The 14,073-nt window shown below is 43.2% G+C and overlaps 1 protein-coding gene across 1 annotated transcript in view; it reads left to right on the top strand.

Annotated features, from left to right (window-relative positions):
- The window catches only part of hcrtr2 (hypocretin (orexin) receptor 2), a 66,606-nt gene that overhangs the window by 40,105 nt on the left and 12,428 nt on the right, over nt 1–14,073 (top strand). The window contains exons 4-6 of the mRNA XM_080193173.1: nt 8,354–8,469; nt 8,558–8,781; nt 13,364–13,485. Coding sequence (XP_080049299.1) covers nt 8,354–8,469; nt 8,558–8,781; nt 13,364–13,485 — 462 coding nt within the window. The remainder of the gene's footprint in view (nt 1–8,353; nt 8,470–8,557; nt 8,782–13,363; nt 13,486–14,073) is intronic.

Raw genomic sequence — 14,073 nt, 5'->3', positions numbered from 1 at the left:
GTTCTACTTTTTAATTCCATTCCCAACTTTTCATACTCCCTCCCCAGATCCTCAGTCTGCATTTTGCCTACGTCATCGGCACCCACATGAACAACTACGACCGGATTCTTACCCTCCCACTCCAGGTTCCTCTGCAGCCCAGATGCGACATCCCGTACCCGAGCACCAGGCAGACAACACACCCTTCTGTGCACTTTGTCATTGTGACAAAGAACAGTGTCAATACCCTTAACCCCACTATCCCCAATTACAACTACGTTCCTTTCCCCCTTCTCTTTGCCTATGGCCTGCTGCATCACTGTACCGTGTGCAGTCTGCTCACTGACCTCACCTCCCTCGTTCTCGTCCAGACTGGAAGCAAGAACCTCAAACCAATTATGCAGCTTGAGAGGCTGAGGCCTCCTCTCCCCACCCTCCTTCCTCCTCTCAGCAGCCCCCTCTTGTTCCTGACCCTTAGAGTTAGCCAGTCTAGGGGAGGTGGATGTTACTTGCACCCCATTGACAATGGCCCCCTTTCTCCCCCTGATGAGCCTCAGCGTCCGTAGCTCAGAGGCCAGCTCATCTACCTTGAGCTGGAGCTCCTCCAGCAACCTGCACTTACTGCAGACATGTTCACTGGGGAGGACCCTGGGGTCCACCAGTTCCCACATCATACAGAAACCACACATCACATGCCCCTCCATTATTCACTGCAGTAATTTTGAAAATTTCCACATGAACTCACCTGGCCCTTTTTCTCCTAAGCCCTTTTGATATTAAGCCCTAATTGCTCACTCTGCTTCCCTCTCACTCCACTGCCCGCTCCGACGCTGTTCTTCAAGTTAGTATTGGGGGTGTGTTCCCGATTTCCATCAGGGGATCCCGATGTCTGAGAGGTGGGGGGAAGGGGATGGTCTCAACGTGTGTGGAGGGGCATCCAAAATTCCTTGGGAGCGTGGATTTCGATGTCCATGGGGGTTGGAGGCGATATTTGTGGGATAAGGTCTCCTTGTCAATCGGGGAGTGGCGGGGGGCTGAAATTTAACTTGGAGGTCTCAGAATTCCAGCTTTGCTGGCATGTTTAGACCCTGCCCCTCCAGCTGGCTGTGTAATTCTCATGATGTGGGAATGCCGGCGTTGGACTGGCGTAAACACAGTAAAAAGTCTGACAACACCAGGTTTTAGTCCAACCCATTTATTTGATAATATACTCACAAGCTTTCGGGTTAGTCCCTTCGTCAGGTGAATGGAGAGTTCTGGCCTCAGACAGAGCATATAAAGCACAGACAGTTTAGAGATTACTGATTAGAATGCGAATCCTTACACCTAACCTGCTGTTCAAGACCTGAAGTGGCTGACAATGTGAGTGGAAGGAGCACTGATCACAGGTTACAAAGATATGTATTGTCTCCAGACAGTACAGTAAGTGAGGTTTTGCAAACCCAGGCAAGTCACGGGGGTTACAGATAGTGCGACATGAACCCAAGATCCCTGTTGAGACCGTCCTCATGTGTGCGGAACTTGGCTATCAGTCTCTGTTCAGCGACTCTGCGCTGTCGTGTGTCGTGAAGGCCGCCTTGGAGAATGCTTACCCGAAGGTCAGAGGCTGAATGCCCATGACCACTGAAGTGTTCGCCAACAGGGAGGGAACAGTCTTGCCTGGTGATTGTCGAGCAATGTTCATTCATCCGTTGTCATAGCGTCTGCATGGTCTCCCCAATGTACCATGCTTCGGGACATCCTTTCTTGCAACGCATCAGGTAGACAATGTTGGCCGAGTTGCAAGAGTATTTACCATGTACCTGGTGGATGGTATTCTCACGTGTGATGATGGTATCCATGTCGATGATCCGGCATGTCTTGCAGAGGTTGCTGTGGCAGGGTTGTGTGGTATTGTGGTCACTGTTCTCCTGAAGGCTGGGTAGTTTGCTGCGAACAATGGTCTGTTTGAGGTTTTGTGGTTGTCTGAAGGCAAGAAGTGGGGGTGTGGGGATAGCCCTGGCGAGATGTTCGTCTTCATCAATGATATGTTGAAGACTCCGGAGAAGATGTCGTAGCTTCTCCGCTCCGGGGAAGTACTGGACGACGAAGGGTACTCTGTCCACTGTGTCCCGTGCTTGCCTTCTGAGGAGATCGGTGCGGTTTTTCGCTGTGGCGCATCCCCGGAGCGGAGAAGCTACGACATCTTCTCTGGAGTCTTCAACATATCATTGATGAAGACGAACATCTCGCCAGGGCTATCCCCACACCCCCACTTCTTGCCTTCAGACAACCACAAAACCTCAAACAGACCATTGTTCGCAGCAAACTACCCAGCCTTCAGGAGAACAGTGACCACAATACCACACAACCCTGCCACAGCAACCTCTGCAAGACATGCCGGATCATCGACATGGATACCATCATCACACGTGAGAATACCGTCCACCAGGTACATGGTACATACTCTTGCAACTCGGCCAACATTGTCTACCTGATACGTTGCAAGAAAGGATGTCCCGAAGCATGGTACACTGGGGAGACCATGCAGACGCTACGACAACGGATGAATGAACATCGCTGGACAATCACCAGGCAAGACTGTTCCCTTCCTGTTGGCGAACACTTCAGTGGTCACGGGCATTCAGCCTCTGACCTTTGGGTAAGCATTCTCCAAGGCGGCCTTCACGACACTCGACAGCGCAGAGTCGCTGAACAGAGACTGATAGCCAAGTTCCGCACACATGAGGACGGTCTCAACAGGGATCTTGGGTTCATGTCGCACTATCTGTAACCCCCGTGACTTGCTTGGGTTTGCAAAACCTCACTTACTGTACTGTCTGGAGACAATACACATTTCTGTAACCTGTGATCAGTGCTCCTTCCACTCACATTGTCAGCCACTTCAGGTCTTGAACAGCAGGTTAGGTGTAAGGATTCGCATTCTAATCAGTAATCTCTAAACTGTCTGTGCTTTATACGTTCTGTCTGAGGCCAGAACTCTCCATTCACCTGACGAAGGGACTAACCCGAAAGCTTGTGAGTCTATTATCAAATAAATGGGTTGGACTAAAACCTGGTGTTGTCAGACTTTTTACTGTGTAATTCTCATCAGCACTTAGAAACTGCACAGAGTGCTGTTAAATCAGGCATGTAAAGGCATCTGTGAAGCTGGCAATAGTTTCACACTGGTTTCTGACCTGCTATTTGGGAAGATTTCACCCAATGGGTTTGGTAGATCACAAATTGATTTTTAAAAAAATGAAAGAAGAGGTATCATCTATTCATTACAGAAAGCTCACCTCAAATGAGAATTTGATAGTCAAGGAATTAATAGACTGTGGCATCAGAATCTGACTCTATGGTACCTGAAAAATGGCCTTCAGAAGCTCTGTTATGGCAGACAGGAAATGCACATTTATCTGGAGTCAGTAGTGTGCTTCTTTCCATCCTGCAATCTGCGTCCAGGGCTCCCACCTGAAAGAGACATTAGGTTCTGTGAATACTCAAGCAAGTCATCCAACATTTGTTTGAGGTTCACACAGTCATTTTGTTTGTCCTAAAAACAGGTGGGCTGCCTAGAGGAATTTTAGATCTACATGCAAACTGGCCAGCATTCCTTATAGAGCAGTTCAGCCCACTAACAGGCTGTATTTAAATCCGCTTACCTGATAGTGGAGTCAGAACAATCAGAATTGCTCTTCTTGGTCTTTCATTAAAACCACACAGGCTATCCTTGGCCACTCTTTCCCCACCATTGCATATTGCTTAGAGGTTTATAGCATAGAAACAGGCCATTTGGCCCAACTAGTCCATGCTGCTATTTTTTTTAAAACCCCTAAGCTAATCCCAATTGCCCACATTTGGCTCATCCCTCTATACCCATCTTACTCATGTAACTGTCTAAATGCTTTTTATAAGACAAAACTGTACCCGCCTCTACTACTACCTCTGGCAGCTTGTTCCAGACACTCACCCTCTGTGTGAAAAAATTGCCCCTCTGGACATTTTTGTATCTCTCCTTTCTCACCTTAAACCTATGCCCTCTAGTTTTAGACTCCCCTACCTTTGGGAAAAGGTATTGACTATCTAGTTGATCTACGCCTCTCATTATTTTATAGACCTCTAAGATCATCCCTCAGCCTTCTACGCTCCAGAGGAAAAAGTCCCAGTCTATCCAGCATCTCCTTATAATTCAAACCATCAAGTCCTGGTAGCATCCTAGTAAATTTTTTCTGCACTCTTTCTAGTTTAATAATATCCTTTCTATAATAGGGTGACCAGAACTGCGCACAGTATTCCAAGTGTGACCTTACTAATGTATTGTACAACTTCAACAAGGCATCCCAACTCCTGTATTTAATGTTCTGACCGATGAAACGAAACATGCTGAATGCCTTCTTCACTACTCTGTCCACCTGTGAATCCATTTTCAAGGAGCTATAATCTCTTTGTTCTGTAACTCTCTCCAATGCCCTACCATTAACTGAGTAAGTCCTGTCCTGTGCAATCTACCAAATGCATCACCTCATATTTATCTGAATTAAACTCCATCAGCCATTCATCAACCCACTGGCCCAATTGATCAAGATGCCATTGCAATCGGAGATAACTTTCTTCACTGTCCACTGTGCCACCAATCTTAATGTCATCTGCAAACTTACTAATCATGCCTCCCGTATTCTCATCCAAATCATTAATATAAATGACAAATAACAGTGGGCCAGCACTGATCCCTGAGGCACACCGCTGGTCACAGGCCTCCAGTTTGAAAAACAACCCTTTACAACCACCCTCTGTCTTCCATCAAGAAGCCAATTTTGTATCCACTTAGATACCCCACCCTGGATCCCATGAGATTTAACCCTATGCCACAACCTACTATGCGGTACCTTGTCAAAGGCCTTGCTAAAGTCCATGTAGACAATATCTCGACCTTTTGACAAAGATCAAATGGAGGATCAAGTTTGAGATTGTGTGTAACGTCTGTTCTTGTTAGCTTGGATCTTGTATGTCTCATTTGTCAGGACCAAGAATTGGAATTAAAATTGAATTTGTTTTTGGAGCAAGTGAGGAGCTGGATTAAGGGATTGGCCGGTCCATTCTGCACATTAACTTTGTTACCACTGAGAAAATCATAGAGGTTTACGGCCTGGAAATAGGCCCTTCGGCCCAACTTGTCCATGCCGCCCTTATTTTTTTTCAAAACCCCTCTAAGCTAATCCCAGTTGCCTGCATTTGGCCCATATCCCTCTATACCCATCGTATCCATGTAACTATCTAAATGCTTTTTAAAAGATAAAATTGTACCCGCCTCTACTGCTAGCTCTGACAGCTTGTTCCAGACACTTATGCCCTTTTTGTATCTCTCCCCTCTCACCTTAAACCTATGCCCTCTAGTTTCAGACTCTCCTACCATTGGGAAAAGATATTAACTATCTACCTGTCTATGCCCCTCATTATTTTATAGACATCTATAATGGAATAATTTTTTAAAAGTTGAAACTATGATCTCTGTGCAACTGCTTTCTAGATGATATCCACTCTTCCCAATCCCCTGACGCCTCTCCCCTCTTCCTAGATTAGGTTCTTGTCAGCTCAATGTGGCTGAATATGAAGTGCGCCTCAGACACATCCTTTCAGTAACAGGGGCCATCTCTGCCCCTTCTATTTGGGGATGTGGTCAATCAACAGAATCAAAGTGAATAGAATGTGAACAAGTTTGAGGGAATGTGGCTGGAGGAGAAATATTGACAAACATTGTTTCAAGGCAACTAGAATAACTCCAGTAAGTTGTTGGCCCCTGCTGTCCGTGCAGCGATGACTTGTCCATTGCCTAAACAACCAGTCCTATCTATCTTGCCAGAAGAGAGGAAGAGGGAGGTGTATGGGATTATTTTGGAGTCAGGTCAGACCTAAGTTTGCATGTTATTGATAGAAGATCAGTGTTAATCTTCTATGGTTCAGTTGGAGTTGCAGTGCTTTGAAATTGCAATATGTACATATTGTCCACTTGGAGCTGCTATGCAGAATCACAGTAAGAAGTCTCACAACACCAGGTTAAAGTCCAACAGGTTTACTTGTAGCAAATGCCATTAGCTTTTGGAACTGGCTGTTCCTTCGTCAGGTGGATGGGAGTTCTGATCACAAACAGGGCATAGAAAGACAAAAACTCAATTTACATGAATAATGATTGGAATGTGACTCTTTACAGTTAATCAAGTCTTAAAGATACAGACAATGTGAGTGGAGAGAATATTGAGTGCAGGTTAAAAAGATGCGTATTGTTTCTAGACAGGAAAGTTAGTGAGATTTTGCAAGTCCAGGCAAGTTGTGGGGGTTACAGATAGTGTGACATGAACCCAAGATCCCAGTTGAGGCCGTCCTCTTGTGCAGCACACAACAGTGCAGAGTCACTCAGCAGAAACTGATAGCTAAGTTCCGCACACATGAGGATGACCTCAACTGGGATCTTGGGTTAATGTCACACTATTTGTAACCCCCACAACTTGCCTGGAAAGTTAGCAAAATCTCACTAACTTTCCTGTCTGGAAACAATACACATCTTTTTAACCTGTGCTTAATGCTCTCTCCACTCACGTTGTCCGTGCCTTTAAGACTTGATTAACTGTAAAGGTTCATATTCCAATCATTGTTCATGTAAATCGAGTTTGTGTCGTTATATGCCCTGTTTGTGATCAGAACTCCCACACACCTGATGAAGGAACAGTCAGTTCCAAAAGATAGTGGTGTTTGCTACAAATAAATTTGTTGGACTTTAACCTGGTGTTGTGAGACTTTTTACTATGTTTACCCCAATCCAAAACCAGCATCTCCACATCATGCAGAATCACACCAGCAGATGGAGCTGTAAGGCAATGCACATAAAGAATGGAGAAACCAGATAAAATAACCCATCGTTACTCATGCACTTTTGTTTTCTGGTCTTTCTCTGGTTGTTCTCGAGTCCCAAGAGCCTCTCACTGGCTATGGACCTCGCAGAGTGACAATGAATGGGCAGCCCATTTTACAGCTCTCAACTTTTATTTCAAATGATCTCTGTGATAAAATTTGAGAGAGACAAAAAAGTTTAAGTTTTTAAAGTTTAATTAATTTGTGTCACAAGTAGGTTCACATTAACACTGCAATAAAGTCACTGTGAAAATCCCCTCGTTGCCATACTCTGGAGCCTGTTCGGAAAAGCTGAGGCAGAATTTAGCATGACGAGTGCACTTAATCAGCACATCTTTCAGACTATGGAAGGAAACAAGAGCACTCAAAGGGAATGCATGAAGACACTGAGAGAAGGTGCAAACTCCACACAGACCCAAGTGACCTAAACTGGGAATTGAACCCAGACTCCTGGCACTGTGAGGCAGAAGTGCTTGCCACCCTGCCACCCCAAAATGGACTATCTACTTGTAACATTCATTTTACTAGCACGATGTATCAAGATCCACATTAGTATCTGAGTAAACAGCAAATACAAACATCTTGTGAGGAATTGATCTAATTACAAAGAAAACAAAAAACAGTACAGCACAGGAGAAGACCCTTCAGCCCACCAAGTTTGTGCCAACACAGATGCCTCTCTAATCTATCATTTTCTTGCCTCTTTGGGAACACTTGGCATCCATATAAGTTCTGAGGTTGGCAGTCTGAAACTGAGAGAGAATGTGGTCTCTACACCAGATACACTATGTGAACTTCCCAATATGTCACTTTGAAGTCCGTTGAACATGATGATGTTTTCCTGTGAGAGTTAGATACTTGACTGGCTGAAAAAAAAAATCAGTCTCACAATTTCATTAAGTAATGTTATTTGCACAGATAACATCTCTCATCTAAATGTAATAGGGATGGTATGTGTTACAGTAATTTAATACTGGTAGATTTTGGGGGATGACTTTTCTGTCTGATCTTTAACAGCTTTGTTATGAAATGACAATCAGAATGTGTCTCCAATTGTGGAACATCATTGGCTGTTCTCTAAGATCCTGCCTCCTTGTAAAGTTTTTAAGTGGTAACAGAATTGAAATTTATACATTTCAGAGGCACTGGTTTCTGAGAAACTCCTAACAGCTCATGCAAAGTTCTAAATTTCCCATTCTATATTTCACTACCACTAAATAGCTTGGAAGATAAAGAAATTGTTGAACTATGATCAGCTATCTTTCCTAGTTAATATGAGCTTCTATGTTACAAAATACCTGAATATATTATCTTGAAATATCCACTGACAATATTTATTCACTGGAAGGACGTAAAATTTAAATTCAAACCAAATGATGGACTAATATTATTTTACTTGACTATTGCCAGAACAGAATAATTCATTATAATTTTATTGAATTTCCAACGTGCAGTTTTTATACTTCCTATCTTTTCATTACAGATGACATTTATCCCAAAGTCTATCATATCTGCTTTTTCATTGTTACTTATTTGGCTCCTTTGTGTCTTATGACTTTGGCCTACTTTCAAATATTTCGGAAACTCTGGTGTCGACAGGTGAGTGTGTGACCATGCTACCAATGGGAAAATTACAGTCACTCTCAGAAAGTTTGCCACAGACTGTACTTTTTCACTTACATTGTAGATACCAGGGACTTTGTCGGTGATCCAAAGAAATTGGAAGCCTCTTGCGCTGCAGTGTTCATCACAGAAGGCTGGCAAGGTCCAGGTCAAGTCACGGACAAGTGCCGTGGCTGCAGAAATCAAACAGATCCAAACAAGACGGAAAACAGCACGGATGCTTCTGGTGGTTTTCATTTTTTTCACACTTTGCTACCTTCCAATAAGTGTGCTAAATATTCTGAAAAGGTAAATTTGGTATTTCCCAGCAGACTGGTGTTAGGATTAGGTGAGGAGGAACAACCTGATTTTCCTTTATTTCCACTCCTCCTTTGCAGAGTTTCTGAATTTGAGAACAAAGGGTGCCATATTGCCAATTCAGCTTGTAGTTGATTGCGCGGGATTTTTAAGAATTAAGCCAGGCAGCATGTTCCTGAGTTAAAGACATGAGGGAGATTTTGTTTTAATATACTAAAATGCCCACCCCTCCAGGTAAACACTTATAAATGTTGAAAAATGTACAAACATGTCCTACTTCCCAGTAATGTTCACACACACACACACACACACACACACACACACACATGTTCACACAAGCACGCAGAAAAAAATACAACTTTACAGAGTATCAAAGGTTAAACCTGGCCAAGTTCTTGGGTGGCACAGTGATTAGCACTGCTGCCTCGCAGTGCCAGGAACCCAGGTTTGATTCCTGGCTTGGGTCACTGTCTGTGTGGAGTTTGCACATTCTCCCCATTTCAGCGTGGGTTTCTTCCAGGTGCTCCGGTTTCCTCCCACAGTCCAAAGATGTGTGGGTTAGGTAGATTGGCCATGCTAAAATTGCCCTTTAGTGTCAGGGGGATTAGATAGGGTTGCAGGAATAGGGCCTGGGTGAGACTGTGGTTAGTACAGACTCAATGGCCAAAAGACCTCCTTCTGCACTGTCGATTCTATGATAAGTTAAATGCAGATTAAAAAGAAGAAAAGTCAATGAGAATTCACTGATTGCATTCAGAGACATTGGTTTTCCCGCTGAGACAATTGGTTTAAAGTTGTGGTTGATATGATGCTTTTCTCCTGGAAATGCAGTTGAGAGTGTCTGCCTGCTGTAGGAATGTAGACGCAGTTTTAAGTTAGCAAAAATAGGGTTCAAAAGTTTAGATGGACTATTGAAGAGAGAGAGAGAGTGCAAGATCACTGCTTCCTCTAGCAGCTAGAATATCTTTGCCAAATCCCAAACTTAAGCATCCACACACAAAATTGTGTCACATGACCTCTGTCCATGTCAGTTCTGTCTGCATAAAGGCAAAATACTGCGGATGCTAATATCTGAAACAGAAAATGCTGGAAAATCTCAGCAAGTCTGACAGCATCTGTGGAGAGAAAATAGAGCCAACGATTTGCGGCTGCAACCCATCCATTTTCCTGCATTTCCCTGTTTTTGTCTGAGTTCTATCCATATGAGTTGTCTATTCTAAAAGGAAGTTAATCAGTTCATGTTTGTCACAGCTCCTCTTAGCCATTGTGATAGCCAAGGGGATTAACTGCTCATGGTCCTGCAACCAATTCCTAAATGGTTTATGCAGAGATGCAATAGGAAGAAAGCTTTTTGTACCTCCAGGGAGGTATTTGTTTGTGGGGGCCTCCATAGATCCTATATCTCCACAAAATAGAATGAGGCTACTAATAATATTCATTTGAGACAAATACATTAAAGTCCACAACATTGATCAAAATATCAATCAGGAGGAGGATTTGGTGATCAGTGAAAGTTAAAAATAGTTGATTTGTAGCCAGAGTCTGGAATTATTAACTAGACCTCACATCCAGTACCACATCCTATTTCTATTGGCTTCAAAACTTCAAAACTATTCAAATTATAATTAGATCTGTATGTAACATTAAATTACCAGATTATCTTTATATAAACTGTGCTGGGTTGGAGAGACATATGGAGTAAAATATCTTAAATTTTAATATTAAATATAATTTTGACAAATATTAGAGATACTTGAATCACTGATACTCAAGCCTGAAGACTGGAGGGTGGCAAATGTTGTGCCTTTGTTTAAAAAAGGGCTGCAGGAGAAAGCCTGGAAACTACATGCCGGTGAGCCTCACATCTGTAGTGCGTAAGTTGTTACAAGCTATTTTGAGAGAGACAGGATCTACAGGCATTTAGTGATGCAAGGACTGATTATGGTCAGCATGGCTTTGTGCGTGGAAAATCACGTCTCACAAATTTGATTGAGTATTTTGAAGGGGTAACCAAGAAGGTAGATGAGGGCAGTGCAGTTAATATTGTCTACATGGACTTTAGGTAGGCCTTTGACAAGGTACCACATGGTTGGTTGTTGCATAAGAATAAATCTCACAGGATCCAGGGTGAGGTAGCCAACTGGATACAAAATTGGCTTGATGTCAGAAGGTGGTTGTAGAGGGTTGTTTTTCAAACTGGAGACCTGTGACCAGCGGTGTGCTCAGGGATTGGTTCTGGGTCCATTGTTATCTGTCATTTATATTAATGATTTGGATGAGAAGTTAGTGGGCATGGTTAGTAAGTTTGCAGATGACACCAAGATTGGTGGCATAGTGGACATTAAAAAAGGTTATATAGGATTGCAACAGGATCTAGATCAATTGGGCCAGTAGACAGACAAGTGGCAGATGGAGTTTAATTTAGAAAAATGCAAGGTGATGCATTTTGATAGATCAGACCAGGGCAGGATTTAGTCAGTTAGGGCATTGGGGAGGGTTAGAGGACAAAGATCTAGGGGTACAAGTTCATAGTTCATTGGAAGTGAAGTCACAGATGGACACATTGGTGAAGAAGGCATTTGGCATGCTTGGTTTCATTGGTCTGAACATTGAATATAGGGGTTGAGATGTCTTGTTGAAGTTGTACAAGACATTGGTAAGGCCACATTTAGAATACTGTGTACAATTCTGGTCACCCTATAATAGAAAGGATATTAAAGATTTACTGGGATGCTCCCAGGACTTGATAGTTTGAGTTATAAGGAGAGTGTGGATAGACTGGGACTTTTTTCTCTGGAGCGTAGGAGGCTTAGAGGTGATTTTATAGATGTCTATAAAATAATGAGGAGCATAAATCAGCTAGATAGTCAATATCTTTTCCCAAATGTATGGGAGTCTAAAACTAGAAGGCATAGGTTTAAGGTGAGCGGGGAGAGATAGAAAAGGGTTCAGAGGGCAATTTTTTCACACAGAGGGCGATGAATGTCTGAAACAAGCTGCCAGGGATGGTGGTAGAATTGGGTACAATTTTGTCTTTTAAAAAGTGTTTAGACAATTACATGGGTAAGCTGGCTATAGAGGGATATGGGCCAAACGTGGGCAATTGAGACTAGATTAGGAGTTAAAAAAAAGGGCAGCATGGACAAATTGGGCCAAAGGGCCTGCTTCCATGCTGTAAGTCAATGACTCTATTAAATAGAAGCAAATACAAAGAATAATGAGCACAATAGTTTGGAAATGATTCAGGTGCATTTGTTGCAAAATTTATTGCAAATTTGCTCATCGATGCTGCATTGAATTTCTCCTTCACGGAGGAAAAAAACAAAAAAATTACAAAACAATTGAAAACGTTCAATGATTGCTAAATTTTGAAAGCAAAATGCTGCGGATGGTGGAATCAAATAAAAACACAGCATGCTGGAAATATAAACTCAACATTGGGGACAATGGTTTCAGATCCAACCGACTTTGATCAAGGCTACCCTGCTGTGATATTACACACTGGACAGCCTTAACAAGACTGGGAGTTCCTCCCTTAAGTGGATGGAAGTCCCATCCTTGAGAGCCTCCAACCAATTTGATTAGTCGCAGGTCTTGCATTCCCAGCAGTGTCTGAGCTCAGTAATGACCATTGCTGGGACTACAAGCACCTCCACTGAGAGGATTGATAGTGATTGGACCAAGGTAAAGCCAGGGCGTTTTGGGCATGGAGCAATTGGGCACTCTCGGGGTGGGAGGGTGGGGTTTGGAGGTTCAGGCGGGGAGGCACAAATTTTGGGGTACCCCTGATGTCCCATCGCAAAAGATGTACCCTTTCTCTCTGCCCTTACACCCACATTGAAAGAATGGCTTTCGCCCTCTTGTCCACCTTTCAGGGGCTAGCCTATTATAACTAGAGATGGATTGAGGCCTCTAATTGCCACTGAATTGAGCCCAATAGGCCTACCGGTTGGACAGGCTACAGGATATATTACACTTATTAACATGTAATGTTTATTTATTGGTGTCCCAAGGCAGCTTACATTAACACTGCAATGAAGTTACAAGAAAATCCACTAGTTGCCACACTTTGGCACCTGGTTGGGAACACTGAGGGAGAATTTAGCATGGCCAATGCACCTAAATAGCATGTCTTTCGGACTATCCAGAGCATCCAGAGGATACCCACGCAGACACGGGGAGAATGTGCAGACTCGGGCACTGACAGTGACCCAAGCTGGCAGTTGGACCTGGGTCTCTGGCATTGTGAGGCAGCAGTGCAAACCACTGTGCCGCCCACCAGGCTGGGTGGGCAGGAAGACGATGGGCTACCTACCCATCAGATTTTACAAGTCCCCTGCAGGCAAAAACATGCCCAGCGCGAGGCAGTAAAATTCACCCCCTCCTCCTGGGTTTTCAGGGTAAACAACGCGGGAAGCAAATCCACTCAAAATCCCCTAGCACAGGACACTGACCTTTAATACGAGCCACACCACAAAATCCTTAAAATTATGCCTTCAAAATTAAATTTATGTTTATTTCAGTAAAGTGGTCACAGGGATTGATCCAGTTTTTTTTTTGTTCGTTCCCTCAGAGTGTTTGGAGTCTTCGACAATGTTAACAACAGAGCAACACTCTACGCATGGTTTACATTCTCACATTGGCTGGTGTATGCCAACAGTGCAGCAAATCCTATTATTTATAACTTTTTGAGTGGTAAGTTGGCTTTTCAATTAATTTGGCTTGTGTTGCTGAAACATCCAGATTCAATCCTGACCATAAATTGTGCTTTGTTGTAAGATGTTGAAAAATCATCATTGCCATCAATCTAAGCAGGCAGGCATTGGTTCCAAAGCTGAGGCAGCTGCTGAATTAGTAGACAGTCGAAGTGATTGGAATGGGCAGATTTTAAAAGATGAGAAGTGAGGTAACTGAAGCGGAAAAACCAGCTGACGTACAGGTCTGTCGGTCAGAGATGGGCTACTTTTAAAAAGAGGTTTTCAAAATTGCAGTGTAAGTATATGCCATTACAAGTTTCAGCATGCTATGGTTCTAGGATAGACATATGCTAACACACGTTTAACAAAAAGGAAGAAATGAAGAACAAGTGAAAGAAAGAGACTTGCATTTACATAGCACCTTTCAGAATGTCCTCCAAGTGCTTTACATTGAGGTGTAACCACTGTTGTGATGTAAAAACGTGGCAGCCATTTTATGCACAGCAAGATCCTACAAATAGCAATCAAATAATCGCCATGTAACCTGCTTCAGTGATGTTGGTTGAGGAATGAATGTTGGACAGGA

This window comes from Carcharhinus amblyrhynchos, chromosome 7 (assembly GCF_965287045.1).
Source record: "Carcharhinus amblyrhynchos chromosome 7, sCarAmb.v2.hapA, whole genome shotgun sequence".
NCBI classification, from domain to species: Eukaryota; Metazoa; Chordata; class Chondrichthyes; order Carcharhiniformes; family Carcharhinidae; genus Carcharhinus; species Carcharhinus amblyrhynchos.
This window is presented reverse-complemented; position numbering and strand designations above follow the sequence as displayed.